Here is a 17,823-nt window from a genome sequence, read left to right on the forward strand (position 1 = left end):
GATGACTCATTGCGATATATATGAAATAACTGTAGAAAACCTGTATTTTCCTGTATTTTTCACTATTTTGTGAAAATGTTGTAGTTTTTCCAACAGAAATTTATTATCAGTGTTCGGCAAATTTGATGGCCTTAAATATGAGTATATTTTAAGACCATAAAATGTTTGGGTCATCGCGGTAAATTTCAAGTTATAATTGAAAATGTATTTTTTCTGTATTCTACGCAGTTTTGTGAATGAATTGTAGTTCTTTGAACGGCTAACAATCAAAAATTCAATGTCAATTGTTAGATTACACTAAAACAATCATCATACCATAAAAAAATCTATAGGTTATCGCGATAAATTCTAAGTTATCTACAAATTACCGCTGGTTAGAATTTTTTTTAGGACTTGCTCCGGTGTTTTAAGTACTACAAATCAAACAGTAGTTCCCAAAAATATTTCAAAAATCTGACATGAATCTAGAAGCCCATACATTTCTGTAGGTGCCAAAATTTTGTAAATCGGGCTTAGGACAGCCGAGATATAGTGGGTTGAATTTAGCGTTCCAACTGATTTTGAGGCTTCGTCCTCGGTGTGTTAATCGAAAAAATAATACATGAATTATCTTCTAGATTTTTTTACAGATTCATCTGGGATTCTTCAACACTACATGAATTCATCAAATAATCCAGCAATTCTACAAACAATCAAAAAATGTTTGCAAATGTGTACAAGGATATCTATTGGAGTCCAAAAAAAAAAAAAAAAAAATATCGAAGCATTTTTGTCGAAATTTTACCTAAATTTCCTTCGGATATTCTTCAAGGAATTGTTCCCGAAGGAAAATGCTCTGGGAAACCTTTCAGTATATTTCAGGAACTCCAATCATATTGTTCCATACGGAACGAGCCGTATGCGAGTAAATTTTAAATTCACTCCGAATGCAGTCCCCAACACGACCCACCCTGCCGACACCTCTGTAATCAAGAGTACCATCGATGGGCGTGAGTGTTAGTACTGAGTGCTAGTGAGAGAGCACCGTAAACTTCATTTTGGAAATCACGACACTCACATGGAACTCACCTAAGTAGCAGTGTGACGATGAGTGATGACGCATCGAGAATGTTCCATGCGCTACCGAAACACGTGTCGCGAACATTCTAGAATGCGTCCGATTTGCTATTTATACGCGACCACTTCGCCCGGTTAACGCGCCAACACATATTTTTTTAAGAAGATTGGTAAAAAGTATCTAAATATTACACCACCTATCGTTTCTTAGTTTCATTGAAAAATATTTTGAATGATTGACGCTATTTTTTAAGTTAGCTTCTAAATGTCAAATTAAGCGCCAAAGATTTCCAACTGACAACTATCAAAGACTACTTCCTTTGGCCTTTCCGTTAGCCACAGTGGACCAGTATTGTCATTAACTCATTGCTGTATGAAAACCCATAAACATCTACGCAGTCCAAGCCGTTAAATGGCTTGTATTGGTGGTAAAAGTAAAGCCTTAAAGGATCGTTCAAAAGTTACAGTTCGTAATATTTGACCATTTTATGACCTTTCAGGCCATACTTTTGATATAAAGACTTCAAAAATTTTGTACGGATCTACACAAATAGACAAAGCAGTGTTGCCATATTGTAAAGTCTGAAATCGTCACAATGCCACATATTTACGAACCTTTGAAATAAGTCCTAGATGAACCTGTGGGCAAATTCATAGGGAAAGAGGGCTGGAGGAACTCCTACAGTAATTTATTCTAAAAATCTTAAGAATTCTCTACAGGGTTTCATCAAGTTTTCCTCCTAGGATTTCATTGAAGCTCACACTAAAAAGTTCTCTTAAAAACTAGTAGGCTTTGTGCAGACATTTATGGTAGGATTGCAGGGAAAATTGTCGAGAAATTCTTTGAAAGTGCCTTGAATAATTTAAATTGGAATCTCTGGAGGACTTCTCAGAAATCATCTATAGATTAATTACGAAATTAATACTATATGTCGTTCAAAAATTTCTTCCTGGTAAATTCTTCTTCTGATGAATTGTTCTTCTTATAAAACAACTAAGTAATTTAAACTATACGCTATGTCATTCTCTAGCTTTGACATAACTTCTTTGGGTACGAAGGAAAATTAACTTGATTTCGAAATACGTGAAACAATTGGGTCATTTAGAATAATCTATTTTTTGGGATTATTTGTCATCCGGTGTAATGTGTCACTTGAAAAAGGTTACCGAAGGAGTATAAATTTAATAAGGACGAACACGAAATTATTGCGACACATTCAACAGGGCATAACTTTTCTACCATTGGGTAAAATTCAACCGAATTTCGCACACTTTCTCATTGATGTGTATTGTTTACCTGCTGTCAAACTCGAAGTCGTGTTTTTCGATTCAACGAAAATGGAGGTGAACCAACGCGAGTCGAGAGAACAAATTCTTTCCAAACATCTGGAATTTCCTGACCTGTCGCACCGGCAGTTCGGAAAAAGGTTGAACATTCACCATTCAACCGTCTCCAGAGTGTTGAAGCGGTTCCTGGAGCGGTTAACGTTGGACTATGGCAAAGGAGCTGGAAGAAAACCAGGACCGGAGAACAAAAAGACAGAGGGAAAGGTGAAGCGGATGATTAAAGCAAATTCCAACGTCTCAAGCTGTGATTTGGCTAAAAAGATCGGCATGTCGCAGAGCTACGTCAAGAATGCAAAGAAGAGAGTTGGACTACATACATACAAGGTACATAACTTCCCAAACCGCGATGAGCGGCAACAATCGACGGAACACGCCTGCAGTCTCCATTCAAACTTCTTCGTTTCTCTTATATGGCAAAATATAAAACTTTTTGAAACTTCTGAGCGTCGAAAGTATTATGAACTTTGTTGATAATAACTGTTGTACACATGTAGTTTGAATTAAGCGAACAAATTGCCATCCAAGCTGTCAAACTTCCATGCAAGTTGACTGAAATCGTAATTTGTTTGCATTTTCAACAGTCAATATCTCAAAAACTAAACGTGCCATGATATTTTTGAAAACGGCAATGGATTTAGCAACCCTTTATTTAGTAAAAAGCGGTATTTTTGTGCTTGAGACGTGAAACGGGTTCCGCAGTGTTATGCGCTTTGTTTGAAATTATTCTAGATGTATGTTATGCTAATGAATACTCTTGGTAGTTCGTATTTCGCATATTTCGACATACATATCGAAACATCAAAACTAAAATCTCTTCTTTTCCCTCTTTTCAGAATCCATCGTTCAACTTCGGGCCAACCATGTCACTGGAAGACGTCCCACGTGCCTCGACAGCGAAGATGCCCCTCGGGAACGTCTCTCAACTGTGAACCCTCTCGTAGAAACAGCAGCAAACCCATGAGAAAACAAAGCATCGTAAAAATTTAAAATTGGAAAACCCGAGCGAACACCGTCGTGCTGTGAATTCCATCTACCAAGATTAGTGGAAAACAGGGAAACGCAGTGGAAAAGTGATCTCCGACGTCTTCGCCTTTTCGACTCGTCAAGAACAAAGTGGTATCGTGCGGCGTGTTTAAGTGAATCGTCTTCGTTTTGATGTTTTGTTCATCGCCAACTGGCGTCGATCAGCAGAAGATGAATAATCGCTCCAAGTCGCGGTCAGTGATGGTGGTGATTTTTTGAAAGAGAGAAGAAATACGTCGGAAAAATACCTAGATAGAAAGGTGCACAGCTAACCTTGACCTGTTGCCGATCTCGGTCCGAGTGGTCGCGTGTCAAAATTTTGAAGTTCAAAAAAACCCGTTACAAAATGGCAGAGAATGCCGCCAAAAGTGGTGCTATCGGAGCCGGATCCGGAAGTGGTGCTAGCGGAAATGGTGGTGGAGGAGAAGATCCACCACGGAAGAGCAATATGAATGGCAATCGATCGGGTCGATTTGGATCCGATGGGGGAGCGGGGAAAGGTCGTGTTAACAGTTCGAGCGATTCGGCCGATGAAGAGGCCAAGTTGTTGCAACAGGGGAAGGGTGGTCAGGTGGTGAAGGGGGTCGGAGGGACGGATGTGGATAGTGGTGGTGGAGGAGCAGGTGGGGAAGAAGGGGCGGAGAATGGGGATTTGGTGAAGGCTAGGGATGGCCATGGGGTGTCGGTGATTGATATGGCGGATGTCGCGGGGGCGCAGTCGTATAAGCCTATTAATGGCAAGAAGAAGAATGTGTTCAAAAGTAAGTACAGCTAAATTTCTTTTTACGACCGTTTACGACTGTTCGGTTTACGGCCATTTTTTGTAACCGAAGTTCAGATTACTCCTAAAAGAATTGCTCCAGTAATTGTTCATAAATTAATTCCTTTATTACTTCCTCTACTAATGTCTCCAGTGATTCTTCCAAGAAATTGTTTAGTTATCCGTCCAAAATTTTCTTCAACAATTTCAACAATTTCACCTGGTTTTCTTCCGAGAACGCCACCAGATCTTGTCAAACATTCCATCATGATTTTCGGGGTTCCTCAATTGATTTCTTAATGAGCAGTGCTGTAAACATTAGACATTATTCACGACGCGATTGGCAGCACCCCTTCAGAATTCAATGAAACTTTCTGGATGTCAAAAGTATGTGAAACTAAGATACTTTGCATATTTTGTTTTTTCAGAATCGATCTAGACTAACATTTGGAAAGGGTAAAAGTTTTTTATAAACCCGTATAACTCGAAAACGGTAAGACCTACAAAAAAGTGTTGTATGGGGGACTGTCGTGAAATATCCTGAAGTTTTAGAAAAAAATATTGAAAAAAAATAAAAAAAACTGAAAAAAATGATTCAAAACATCAAAGTTGATTTCAAAAATACGGCCATTTCAGATTTTGATCATCCTTAAGCAAAAAGTTTCGTAATTAAATTTACTGAAAGTCGTCCATGCATTGCAAATTGGGCATATTTTAGGGAAAAAGTTTTTATTTATTTATTTATTTATTTATTTTAACCAATCATTTTGAAAGAGGGAAAAACCCCTTTGAGTGATTTCTTTTCGAAATCTTTCTCAAAGAGGCACAAAACCTCTTTATCTTTTCTTATAACGTTACAAAACAAAAACAAAACTAAAACTAAAGGCTCATACGGTAAAACAAAAACCATAACAGAGCCATATACTGCAATATAATGTAGATTTGAGAGTGTATTGATATCTTGAAAAATGGGATGAGGGAGGGGGTTTACTAAACATCATCTTGGTATCCAAACATCATCTTGATATCTGAAAAAAAAAATGAGTGTCAAACAATACATGAGATCTCAATTAAAAATTGATAGAAGAGTTTAAGTATAGGGTAGTACTTTGTACCCAATATATCCCGAATAAAAACAGGAATTGGATGACCAAAATTGATTATATTATTAAATAATTTTTCTCTCGGTAAAATATATCTTGAACATTGAAGTACAATATGATCAATGTCTTCATACGAGATTCCACACTCACACAAATTGAAATCTTTAATATTGATACGATATAAATGACTGTTACACAAATAATGATTTGATATCAGTCGTGAAAAAGAGCAAATAAAATTTCTACTACCTGGTATATTCTTAAACCAAGGAAAGTGACTGACCTTAGGACAATTTGAATAACACCATCATCCTTTGTCGCTAGAATTCCAACAAATTTGCCATTTACTAATGGAATATTCTTCTAATTTGGGATAATATTCAGAAGAAGAAATGTCACGGTTATAAATAAGCCCCCGAGCAACATCAAATTTAGCCAATAAATCAGCCTGTTCATTACCATAAATTTTGCAATGGGAAGGGATCCATATTATTTTTATGATTAATCCCTGAGAGTGTAAGTCAAATAAAAGTTGTTTCAACATAAATAATATATAATGAGTTTTGAAATTAAAAGAAATGGTGTTCAAAGCATGAAGACAACTCAAGCTGTCAGAACAAACAATATAAATATTTGGTGGACACTCCTTAATCAAGTTGCAAGCAAAGTATAAAGCGACTAATTCTGCTAAGAAAATAGAACAAGGAGCTTGCAATTTGAAAAAGTGAGCCGAAAACTCATTATAAACTCCAAAACCCGCGATATCTTGAATTAATGAACCATCTGTAAAATAAAATTCTGCAGGGGCAATTCCATCAAATTTACGCTCAAATAAGATATAGGCAAAATGAGGATGTAAATGTTTTGGAAATTGTTTTAATTCATGAAGTAACAACAAGTCAATCAAAGGTTGATATGTATGAACATCAATTTTACAATTGTAAAAAACATTCAATGGAATTGGTACAATATTTTCAGTTGAGCAATGAATATAAGATTCCAATATTTTACTCGTCGGGTTAATTTCAAATAGGGACTTCAAAATGTTGATAATTGGATGATTACTTGAGAAACAATTAATCAAAAATTTGCAATTTAGTTCTTGAAAACGAATTTTGAGAGGAACAATGCCGGTAAGAACTTCAGTTGATTGAGTATGAGTTGAATTCATAAGTTTCAAACAAATTCTCAAACAACGAAATTGTATTTTTTCAAGTTTAACAAAATATGTATTTGCAGTACTTCCAAAAGCGAAGCAACCATATTCCATAACTGAACGTATAGTAGTTTTATAAAGCGTTATTAAATCAGATGGATTAGCACCCCACCAAGTACCTGTGATTGTGCGAAGAAAATTAATTCTTTTCGAACATGTTTTTTGAATTTGTTTAATATGAATGTTCCAATTCAATTTGAAATCAAACCATATACCAAGATATTTATACTCATCAACTTGTTCAATTTCAATTCCATTAAGGTACAAGTTAATAGTTATATTAGAATGTTTTCTTGAAAATATGATGTATTCAGTTTTTTGAACTGAAAATGAAAAACCATTCTCATGAGCCCATGAATCAATATTATTCAAAGCACATTGCATAAAATGTCTAATAACTTCTCTATTTTTGCCGCTAATAGAAATTACATTATCATCGTCAAACTGAAGCAAATAACAACCATTTGGAATAATTGATGCAATATCCCTGGTGAACAAGTTGTATAAAAACGGACTCAAACTAGAACCTTGTGGAAGTCCAAAAAAACTATATCTTGATAATTTTGAGTATCCATTGTGAAAAAAAAATCATAATTTTAAAAGAAAATAAATTGTAAATGAAATTGGTGATTAAATTTGGAATTTTTAAATGATTCATCTTTTCGAAAAGTAATTCAATAAGTACAGAATCATAGGCTCCAGAAACATCAAGAAAAGTGGAAACTACATCCTGTTTGTGAAATACAGTCACGGGTGCCACGACCTCTTCTAAATCCAAATTGAGAAGATGAAAAAATGTTATTGTTCTCTGCCCATAATTCGAGACGATTTAATATCATTCTTTCTAAAAGTTTTCGTAAACATGATAACAAACTTATCGGTCTCCTACTATCAGCTAATAAAGGATCACTACCAGGTTTAAGAATACTGATGACTGTGATGACACGCCATTCATAGGGAATTATATTTTGAGATAAGAAATCATTATGTATTGAAAGTAAATGAAGTTTTCCTTCATCAGGTAAATTTTTCAAAACAATAAATTTAATGTTATCAATTCCTGGAGCTGTATTTTTAGTAATTGACAATGCCAAATCAAATTCAGCTAATGAAAATGGATTACAAAGTTCAGGAAAATGATTTTGACTTCTATTTTTAAACTTGATGGATTTAGGAACAAAATCAGGGCAAATTTTAGATGCAAACTCCTCTATCCATTTTACAGAATATTCCAAAACAGTAGGAACAGTCGAATCATAGTTCCTTAAATTTCTTGCAACTGACCACAAAGTAGATAATGATGTTTCCTGATCAAGATTTTGGACAAAATTTTTCCAATAATTTCTTTTCATGGATTTAGTAAGTCTAATGAACAATGCTTCGGCTTTACAATACAAAAAATAATCATTTCTGGAGCCTGATCTGCGAAAATTTTTAAAAGCATCTGATTTTGTTTTTAGAGCAATGGAACATTCATTATCCCACCAGAAACATGGACGCTTTGTTTTATTATGACCCACCATTTTTTTGGTTTGAGATTTACGCAAGCAATCAATTAGTAATTTTGAAAAATTATTGTAATTTTCAATTGGAGAATCCAGATTGTTAATATTAATTAAGGAAAAGGATATAAGATCAGAAAATTTTGTCCAATTAACATTTTGACAAAGGTCAGGAACATGAGAATCGTGTAATAAATTACCGCGAGCTGGATTTTGAATTTCAATTAAAATTGGTAAATGATCACTACCATTAGGATCATCAATAGTTTTCCAAGAAGATTTCATTGATAAACTATTAGAACAAAGAGATAAATCAATACAAGAAGGTTTATTGCGTGGTACAACAATCCTAGTAAAAGATCCATAATTGAGAATATGTAAGTTTAATTCATCAATTAAATCTATAATTAATGAACCTCTACCATCTGTTTTGTCGCTACCCCAAGCAAAATTATGTGCATTAAATCACCTAATATGTAAAATGGAGGAGGAATTTCATTTAAAATACTTTTAATTTGCGACAACGAAAAACTGACATTAGGTGGGATATAAAAATAAATAATAGAAAATTCACTATTTTCTCTTTTGATAGAAACAGCAACGTAATCAATTTGCAAATGGAATGTTAAATGTAAATACTTAAATTCAATATCGTCATGAATTCCAATAAGTACTCCTCCACATGAAGAATCCCTATCTTTTCGAAATATTTTAAATTTTGGAATGCGAAAGAATTTTGATGTAGTTAGCCATGTTTCATTTAGGCAAAACAAATCTATATTATGACTGTTAATAAGTGCTTTTAATCTATCAATTTTGGGAATGATACTGCGGCAATTCCATTGTAAAATGTTCATGTTATTGATACTTATAGAAGCCATTACGACGAAAATAGTGAAGAAATGAGGGGTCCAAATGAATTCAATTTATTTAAAAAGGATGCCAAAATAGGTAAAAACATTTTGATTATTATTATTTTTTTTCCAAAATTCACTTAATCCCAAAAAATCTATTATTTCCTCTAAAATGCCCAGAATTGAATTATCAGAATTTTCCTTATGCCTTCCATCCGGTGAATTGTTTGAATTCTGACTATTATTATTGGATGTGTCAACTTCTACTTTACGAAATCCAGGAATGTTTTTAGTTGAAGCAGAGTTATTCAAAGGGGGAAAATTTATATCAAACGAGGTAGATGGTTGAAGTTCAAACATTTGGTTTTGATGCGACTTTTTATTGATGGTTCTTTTTTCTTTTGCTAGGAGGTTTGTATATATAATTATCAACATTTTCATGACATTCATCATCATCATGATTTGATAAAATTTCAAAAGTGTTTGGTGAAGCAGTGTTGTCTGAAGATTTCATAACTTCAGCATAAGACAACAAATTTTTGTTTTTAATTTTTTGGTTAAATTTCGATTGATTCTCAATATAAACAACAAATTCGTTTAAAGAATTGTGTTTGTGTTTACAATGAATACATACTTCAGATTGCTCTTTACATGTAGAAGAATCATGAAGTTCTCCACATTTAGAACATTTTTTCTTGTTTGAACAAAAATTAGAAGTGTGACCAAACAAAAGGCATCGATCACAATGCATGAGCTTTGGATAGTAAAGTCTCACGTGAAAAATAACATTATCAACCATTACGTAATCTGGAAGTACAGATCCAGAAAACGTAATCTTGATGCAATTGGAATGTACATATTTTGAATTATTTCCATCAATGAATAATTTAGACAAACGAACACAATCCAAAATCTTGACCGGAGAAATGGATTTGTTCCTAAAAAAGCCTGAACCATGATTTCTTATATCATCACAGTCCAAAGACTTGTCATAAATAATTCCATTAATTTCGCATGCATCATAAGGTGCGTACACACGACAGGAATTGTAAAATAATTTGGATTCTAAGAGAGCATTAGCATCATCTCGAGATCCAAAAACTACTCTCAGTTTATCCAAAGAAATTTTTTTGATTTCCTTCACAGATTTATACTTTTTATAAATCTCTGAGGAAATCAACAAAACATTTATTGTTTTTTTTTTCTAAAATATACAACAAAGGGTCCAGAGAAACTAGAAGGGTAAACCTTCACTCGAAAAGGTTTGGTCAATAAAGTGGTACTAGAATTATCAGAGTTATCTTTTGATCCCCCCTCATCCCCATCAGTTTCCATAACGGAAACAAAAAGATCAATAAAACAAAAAGATCAAATGTGAGATGAACAAAAAAAAAACAAAAAAAAAAGAAATAAATTAATAAAATAAAATCATACTCAAGGTTTTCCAGTGAGCCAAACTCCAGGGACGGAAAAAAGGTGGAAACTTGAATTCAAATAACTTGAACAGCAACTCTTCAAGCAACCACACCGGGAAAATCCACAAACCAACTCGTCAAAATCGGAAATCAAAGCCTCGGAAAATTATTATCTGAAACGGGGAAAAAAAATGACAAGCGAAGAAAAAAACCTTTTAGCCAGGTCAAGGCCTACTTACCGAGTATGGGGAAAAAGTTTTTCTAACACCGAATTTTTTAAGTCCAAAATGATTTTTTATTTTATTTTTATTTCGCTTTAAACAGTCTAGTATGATCATATTTTCAAGTGGTAAATGAGTTTTAATCACAAAACAGATTATATTTGTTTTATTGGGAGTAGATAATAGAAATAAAACGGAATTATACAGAGTTTTTTTTTTAATTAAATACAATTGATCTCGCACCAATCCGATTGGTTTTTTGTGGTTGGAAAGATATCGCAATAATACAGTAATGACCCGATTTTGCCTACCCCTGATTTTATCCACCCCCGATTTCAGCACCCTATTTGATCCGATTTTGTCTACCCCCGATTTTAGCATCCATTTTGCCCGATTTTGTCACCCTAAAATTTATATTTATTTGAATCAGAGTAAATACGTCTATACTGGCAATATTGGGTGCATTAAGTTAATTATAACCTTGGCCACGTCTAAACAACCTTCTAAAGACCGAAATTTTGAAATTTTAATTTTTGATAATTATCCAAGAAACTGATCAATGTTACCTTTTATTACGGTGCATAGAAAATAGAAGTAAAAAAACAATGTTTATATAAAAAAAATCGTAAAACTATAATTAAGTTAAAACAAAACTTGAAACCTATCGAAAATTGTTTTCCCGATTTTGTTAACCCTAAATGCAACATGGGGCTGACAAAATCGGGACATTGCTGAGCAATTCCACCAAACATGACGATTTTTTTTTTAATTTAATTTTTGTATTTTTTGAATCGCCTGAAAATTTGCATACAGATTCTTTATGACCAAAAATGCCATTATGCACTTTCAGACCGCCATTTTGAACCTCGCCTTATTTTTGAGAAGGGCGTATCGGAAAATGCATGGCAAATCTTTAAAAAACTAACTCGAAAACGGTTTGTCCGATCGATTTGAGATCTTCTACAAAGTTGTAGGTATTGTTTAGGGCTATATGGAAAAAAATATGCACGGTAAAAAAAGTTACAGATTATTTTTTATTTCAAAAACAAAATTTTAAAATCGATTTTCTCTAGAAACGCAATTTCGATTTTTTTTATTTTTGGATATGTTTTAGGGGACAAGGGTTTCAAAATGGAAGAATTATGGACAAAAAAGTTATGATTTTTTAAAAAATTACAAATTTTGGAAAAAAAAATCGAAATAGAGGAAAACAATATTTTTTTATGTGATTATTTGAAAGTACAGAAAAATTGCAATCGAAAAGTACTCAAGTAAATTTTTTCTAGGTTGCATATATTTCGAGATATACTCATATTTATATAAAATTTTCAAATGAAAGCAGTAAAATAGGCCCTTTTCAAACATATTTCGTGTTTCTACATTCCAGAAATATTTTATTTTGATTGAGTGAATCGTAGCTGAATTGTTTATTGTTTGATCAAAACCTATATACTAAAGTATTTAAAAAAGTATGCACGGTAAAAAAAATATAAACGAAATTTTCAAATGAAAATTTGAAGTTCATTGTTCTTAAAAACCGCAAAATTGATGTTTTTAATTTTTGGATATGTTTTGCAGCATATTGTTTGTAATTTCTTGCACAATGCCTCAAAACAGAAAATTTTTGGATAAAAAATAAATTATTTGAAAAATAAATAAAACGAATTTATGTAAAACGATATTTTTGGTGCGTTTTTTTGAGTACAGAAATATAACTATATATTTTTAAATATGAAAAATTTCTATCGTAAAATACTCAAGTAAAATTTAGCTGACATGCATCACTTCCGAGATTTACACGGTAAATCTAAACGTGGCATTAAAAATGTGATTCTGTTTTGTGTTTCAGAGATAGGGATAAACGAGTGATATTTCTGAGTGCCTTGAACTGTTTTTGCACTTGAAAATAGTTGGTTAAGTTCTTGTGCAATGATATCATATTCCTCAATAGTTGAATAACAAAAGAAGATTTGTGTAAGCTGCTCCTCTTTCCGATTTTGAGCCCAATCATATAGTTCCTTATCGGATATCCTTATCGGATATTCACGTTCTTTGGCAAGACTGGCTCTGGTAGCCATTAGAGATGGTCGGGTCTCGGGTTTTCAAACCCGAAACCCGACCCGAACCCGAACCCGACGGGTTCGGGTCGGGTTCGGGTTTGAAAATTTGAAATTTTCCGGGTTCGGGTTCGGTTCGGGTATGAAGGCTACAAAATTATCGGGTACGGGTCGGGTTCGGGCTTACAAAAAGTCGGGTTTAAGTCGGGTTTGGTGAGAATTGTGAACAGAGTAACAACCTAAAAGCTTCCCTATGCATCAGAAACGATGAATTTACCATCTTTTCAACCACGGGTTTTATTCGGGTTTTTCTTACAAAAAAATTTCGGGTTTCGGGTCGGGTTCGGGTTTAGACAGTGAAAAATGTTCGGGTTCGGGTCGGGTCCGGGTTTGCTTCTCAATTATTGTCTCGGGTTCGGGTCGGGTCCGGGTTTGAAGAAATAAAATAAGTCGGGTACGGGTCGGGTTCGGGTTTGAAAAATGTGAAACCCGACCATCTCTAGTAGCCATACGTTTTAGTGTCCCTCCTATGGCATCGCATGGCCCTTTTCCATGTGATGTTGCAGAAAAATGCCATTCAACTTCTATATCATATTTGATTTTAAATTGCCAAAGAGTTGAAAAGTTCTTCCTATTTTTATACTGTGGTGCAGCTCCGTCAGACATAAAATATATCTTGTTGACAGTTAATTTGTGATCCAATCGCAAAAATTCTATCATTTTAGATATGAATAAGTTGACAGATACAGAATCGTGGCGCAAATCTTCTGAAATTAAAACAAAACTTAAATGATTGACTTTGCCATCTTGACGATAATATATTACAAACGGATGCAAAGTAGCTTGCTGAGCATTCCAATGATGGCTTTGAACTTCTTCTTGAAGAATAAATGTGTAGTTTTCCGAAAAAATCACATTTGTGTTATTTAAAAATGTAGTTTGCTCTTTTTTGATGAAATCATGAGGTATTAGTGTCTCCAATTTACGAGTAAAATATGATACAAATTCATCAGGCTGCTTTAAAAAAGTTTCAATATCACACCTGTCGGTTGTGACCCACTGTTCAAATTGTAATTCGTCAATGCCATTCTCTTCGATTGCTGATAACAAGCTTCGTTCAAAGGTAGTAGAATCTGAACATTTTTCACAACAACGTAAGGTGCAATCCACTGTTTTTGTTTCACATAGTAAACTATCAGTAAAAAAATTTAAATCATGCAGTAAATTATATTTCTTTAAACTATGGATTATCAAATTAACATTTTCGTGAATAGTACATACGCACACATTATGTGTTCCAGAGCTAGTTAACAATTTACAATTCTTCGGTCTCAATTTTGCAAAAGATGAAAATCCTATTTGAACACCACTATGTAATTCAGTAAATCGATTAAACGACTCTCTTAATGTAGTCATCATTTACCTTTTTTGAATTGCCAGCCGCTTTCCGTCTCATTTGTAATATTTTATAAAATTATAACTTTTTAGTCCATAATTCTTCCATTATGAAACATTGTGCAATAAATCACAGATGCATTTTCATAGAAAATCGATTTTAATTTTTTTTATTAAAAAAATCTGTCATTATTTTTGATCGTGCATATTTTTTTCCAAATAGTCCTAACAATACCTACAACAACCGCAAAATATATCCAAAAAATAAAAACATCAATGTTGCGGTTTGTAAGAACTATTAGCTTCAAATTTTCATTTGAAAATATCGTTTATATATTTTACCGTGCACTCTTTTTTCAATACTTAAGCATAAATGTTTTGATCAAACGATAAACGATTTAGCTACGATTCGTTCAATCAAAATATTTTTTTTCTGGAATGGAGAAACACGAAATATGCTTGAAAAGGGCCTATTTTCTTTTATTATTTGAAAATTTTATATAAATATGAGTATATCTCGAAATTGATGCAGCCTAGAAAAAATTTACTTAAGTACTTTTCGATTGCAATTTTTCTGTACTTTCAAATAATCACATAAAAAATTATTGTTTTCCTCTGTATAGATTTTTTGCAAAATCTGTAATTTTTTAAAAAATCATAACTTTTTTGTCCATAATTCTTCCATTTTGAAACATTGTGCAATAAATCACATAAGTTGTCCCCTAAAACATATCCAAAAATAAAAAAATCAAAACTGCGTTTCTGGAGAAAATCAATTTTAAAATTTTGTTTTTGAAATAAAAAATAATCTGTAACTTTTTTTTACCGTGCATATTTTTCTCCATATAGTCCTAAGCAATACCTACAACTTTGTAGAAGATCTCAAATCGATCGGACAAACCGTTTTCGAGTTACAGTTTTTAAAAGATTTGCCATGCATTTTCCGATACGCCCTTCTCAAGAATATGGCGAGGTTCAAAATGGCGGTCTGAAAGTGCATAATGGCATTTTTGGTCATGAAGAATCTGTATGCAAATTTTCAGGCGATTCAAAAAATACCAAAATAATCGGGTTTGCGAAACGGCATGGAACCGCTCTGCTGTATTTCATTTCTTATTTGGTCAAAGGCAATCTTAACAGGTGTTTGGAAAGGGTCAACATTATGCTTATGGAGAAAAAAACGTGGTTTGTTTTTATCATGCATTATTATTTTTATTATTGCTATATATCCTAAAACGTAGTATCTGCACATGAATATTTACATTGTTTTTGGGCTCTACTGAATAAATTGAATATTTTTGGTTCATCCTCTGAATTGGTGTACCGTTTGGCTGTAACTTGCGTATTACTAATAGGCATAAAACAATGATATTTTTGGGTACCAGGGACAGTTTTAACCTTCTCAAACAATTCCACCAATTCCTCTAACATTTTTATATATTGTTTATTAAATATATAACAGAAATTTAATTTGGTGATACATGTATCAGTTTGTTTCACTGCCCAGTCGAATAGTTCTCGCGGAGTTGCGATTGTGTTTCCATAGTCTTTTGCAAGACTTGCTCTTTTTGCCATTCGCTTGAGAGTGCCACCAATAGCGTCACAGGGGCATTTGCCGTGGGATGTGGCAAAAAAGTGCCACTCTGCTTCCAATCCATGTACTTTCTTGAAATTAAATAAGCTGGCAATTTTTTTTATTTTTATAATAAACAGCGGCTCCATCTGACATAAAAATAACTTTTGAGAAATTTATTTTTTGTTTAACAAAATTTATCAATTTTGAAATAAATAGCTGAACTGCTACTGTGTCATGGGTCAACACTTCTGATATTATAATGAAACTAACGTTTTCCAATTTATTATCTTTTTTATGGTAAATCTCGAATGGGTGTATCGTTGCTTGGGAATTATCCCAGTGATATCCTTAAGCAGAGTTTCGTATGATGAAACTATAATTTTCAGAAAAGTCGCAAATTACCAGTATTTCACCTTGTTTTAAGGAGTCTTTTTTGTTTTGTAGAAAAGAAGACTGTTCTTTGCAAATAAACTTTGTCGCTTTCCTCTAAAAACGAGATTAGTTCTCCTGTAATATTTTCTTTGGAATTACAATTTTCACATTCTCAACAAAAAAAAAAAAAAACAATCAGTCGTTCTTACTAGAACATCGCATAACAGTTTTTCACTAATTTCTGCCTAAGAGACAATTCCTAAACTGTTGAGCATTGATTTCACATTTTCATTAATTTTCTCATAGGCAGAGGCGAAGTCCATTGATTGCCTTAATTTAAAAAACATAATCACTGTATAATTCCGTTTTTTAAACTATTCTCAATAAAAAATACAATCTATTTTCTGATTCAAACTCATTTATTACTTGAAAACACGACCATATTTGATGGTTTAGAACCAAATGTTTGAAAAAAAAATATTTCAGTTTTGGCTTTAAAAATTCGTTGTTAGAAAAACTTTTTTCCCTTAAATATGCCCAATTTGAAATGTATGGACGACTTTTAGTAAACAAATAGTCGTTTCTTATATAAGATACTTACTTGATACTTGATGGGTAACAATTCCTTGCTATTGCGTTGAATCTACGCCGAATGAAGAAGCCTTCTCCATTGGACCCGGTCCTGGGCCAATCGCTTCCAGTCGCCCTGAACGTTAAGCGACCTTACATCCTCCTCAACTGCAAAAAGCCATCTGGTGCGCGGCCTTCCACGGAGGCGACGGCCTCTCCCTGGTTCTCTGCTGAATATTAGTTTAGCTTGACGTTCCTCCGACATGCGAGCTACATGCCCAGCCCACCGCAGCCTGCCGTGTTTTATACGCTTAACAATATCCATTTCGTTATAGACTTGGTATAACTCGTGATTCATGCGACGCCGCCAGATGCCATTGTCCAATTTACCGCCGAGTATTGTTCGCAGCACTTTACGTTCAAAGACCCCAAAAGCTCTCCGGTCGACCTCTTTCAACGTCCAAGATTCGTGGCCGTACAGAGCTACCGGAAGAATTAGAGTCTTGTACAACGCGAGTTTGGTCTTCGTCTGTAAGCTGCGGGACTTTAGCTGGTTACGAAGTCCGTAAAAAGCCCGACTCGCAGCTGCAATACGCCTTTTAACCTCGCGGGTAACATCATTATCGCAAGTCACTAGAGTTCCAAGGTACACAAATTCTTCAACTACTTCAAAAATATCACCACCTATCACCACCTCACTACCAACATCACCTATGGGCCCACGATGTCTACCAGCGACCATGTACTTTGTCTTCGTGGTATTGATACTGAGCCCAATTCGCGTTGTCTCCCTTTTAAAAGGCACGTATGCCTCTTCCACGGCTCGGCGATCAATCCCGATTATGTCGATATCGTCCGCAAAACCAAGGAGCATATACGAACGTGTGATAATAGTGCCATTCCTATGCACGCAAGCTCTCCTTATTGCTCCTTCTAACGCTATGTTGAACAATAGGTTTGAAAGTGCATCGCCCTGCTTCAATCCGTCTAAGGTTACGAAGGATGTGGAAATCTCATCCGCAACACGTATACTTGATTTCGATCCTTCCAACGTTGCACGAATCAGTCTAATCAGCTTCGTCGGAAAGCCATGTTCCATCATTATTTCCCACAACTCGTTTCTTTTAACTGAATCGTACGCCGCCTTGAAATCAATGAACAGATGATGAGTCTGCAAGTTGTACTCCCGGAATTTATCGAGGATCTGTCGCAGGGTAAACATTTGATCCGACGTCGATCGGCCCTCACGAAAACCAGCTTGGTATTCGCCGACGAAGGACTCTTCAAGCGGTCTCAATCTGTTGAACAGAATACGTGACATAATTTTGTACGCCGAATTGAGGAGCGTTATTCCTC

At 34.2% G+C, this 17,823-nt stretch overlaps 1 protein-coding gene across 2 annotated transcripts in view; it reads left to right on the forward strand.

Annotated features, from left to right (window-relative positions):
- Nucleotides 1–17,823, forward strand: part of LOC23687616 (protein gone early) — a 406,061-nt gene that overhangs the window by 195,287 nt on the left and 192,951 nt on the right. For both annotated transcript variants that reach the window (XM_021838631.1, XM_021838627.1), the window contains one exon: nucleotides 3,237–4,187. In XM_021838631.1, coding sequence (XP_021694323.1) covers nucleotides 3,773–4,187 — 415 coding nt within the window. In that variant the 5' untranslated portion in view covers nucleotides 3,237–3,772. The remainder of the gene's footprint in view (nucleotides 1–3,236; nucleotides 4,188–17,823) is intronic.

This window comes from Aedes aegypti, chromosome 1 (genome assembly GCF_002204515.2).
Source record: "Aedes aegypti strain LVP_AGWG chromosome 1, AaegL5.0 Primary Assembly, whole genome shotgun sequence".
Classification (NCBI taxonomy): Eukaryota; Metazoa; Arthropoda; class Insecta; order Diptera; family Culicidae; genus Aedes; species Aedes aegypti.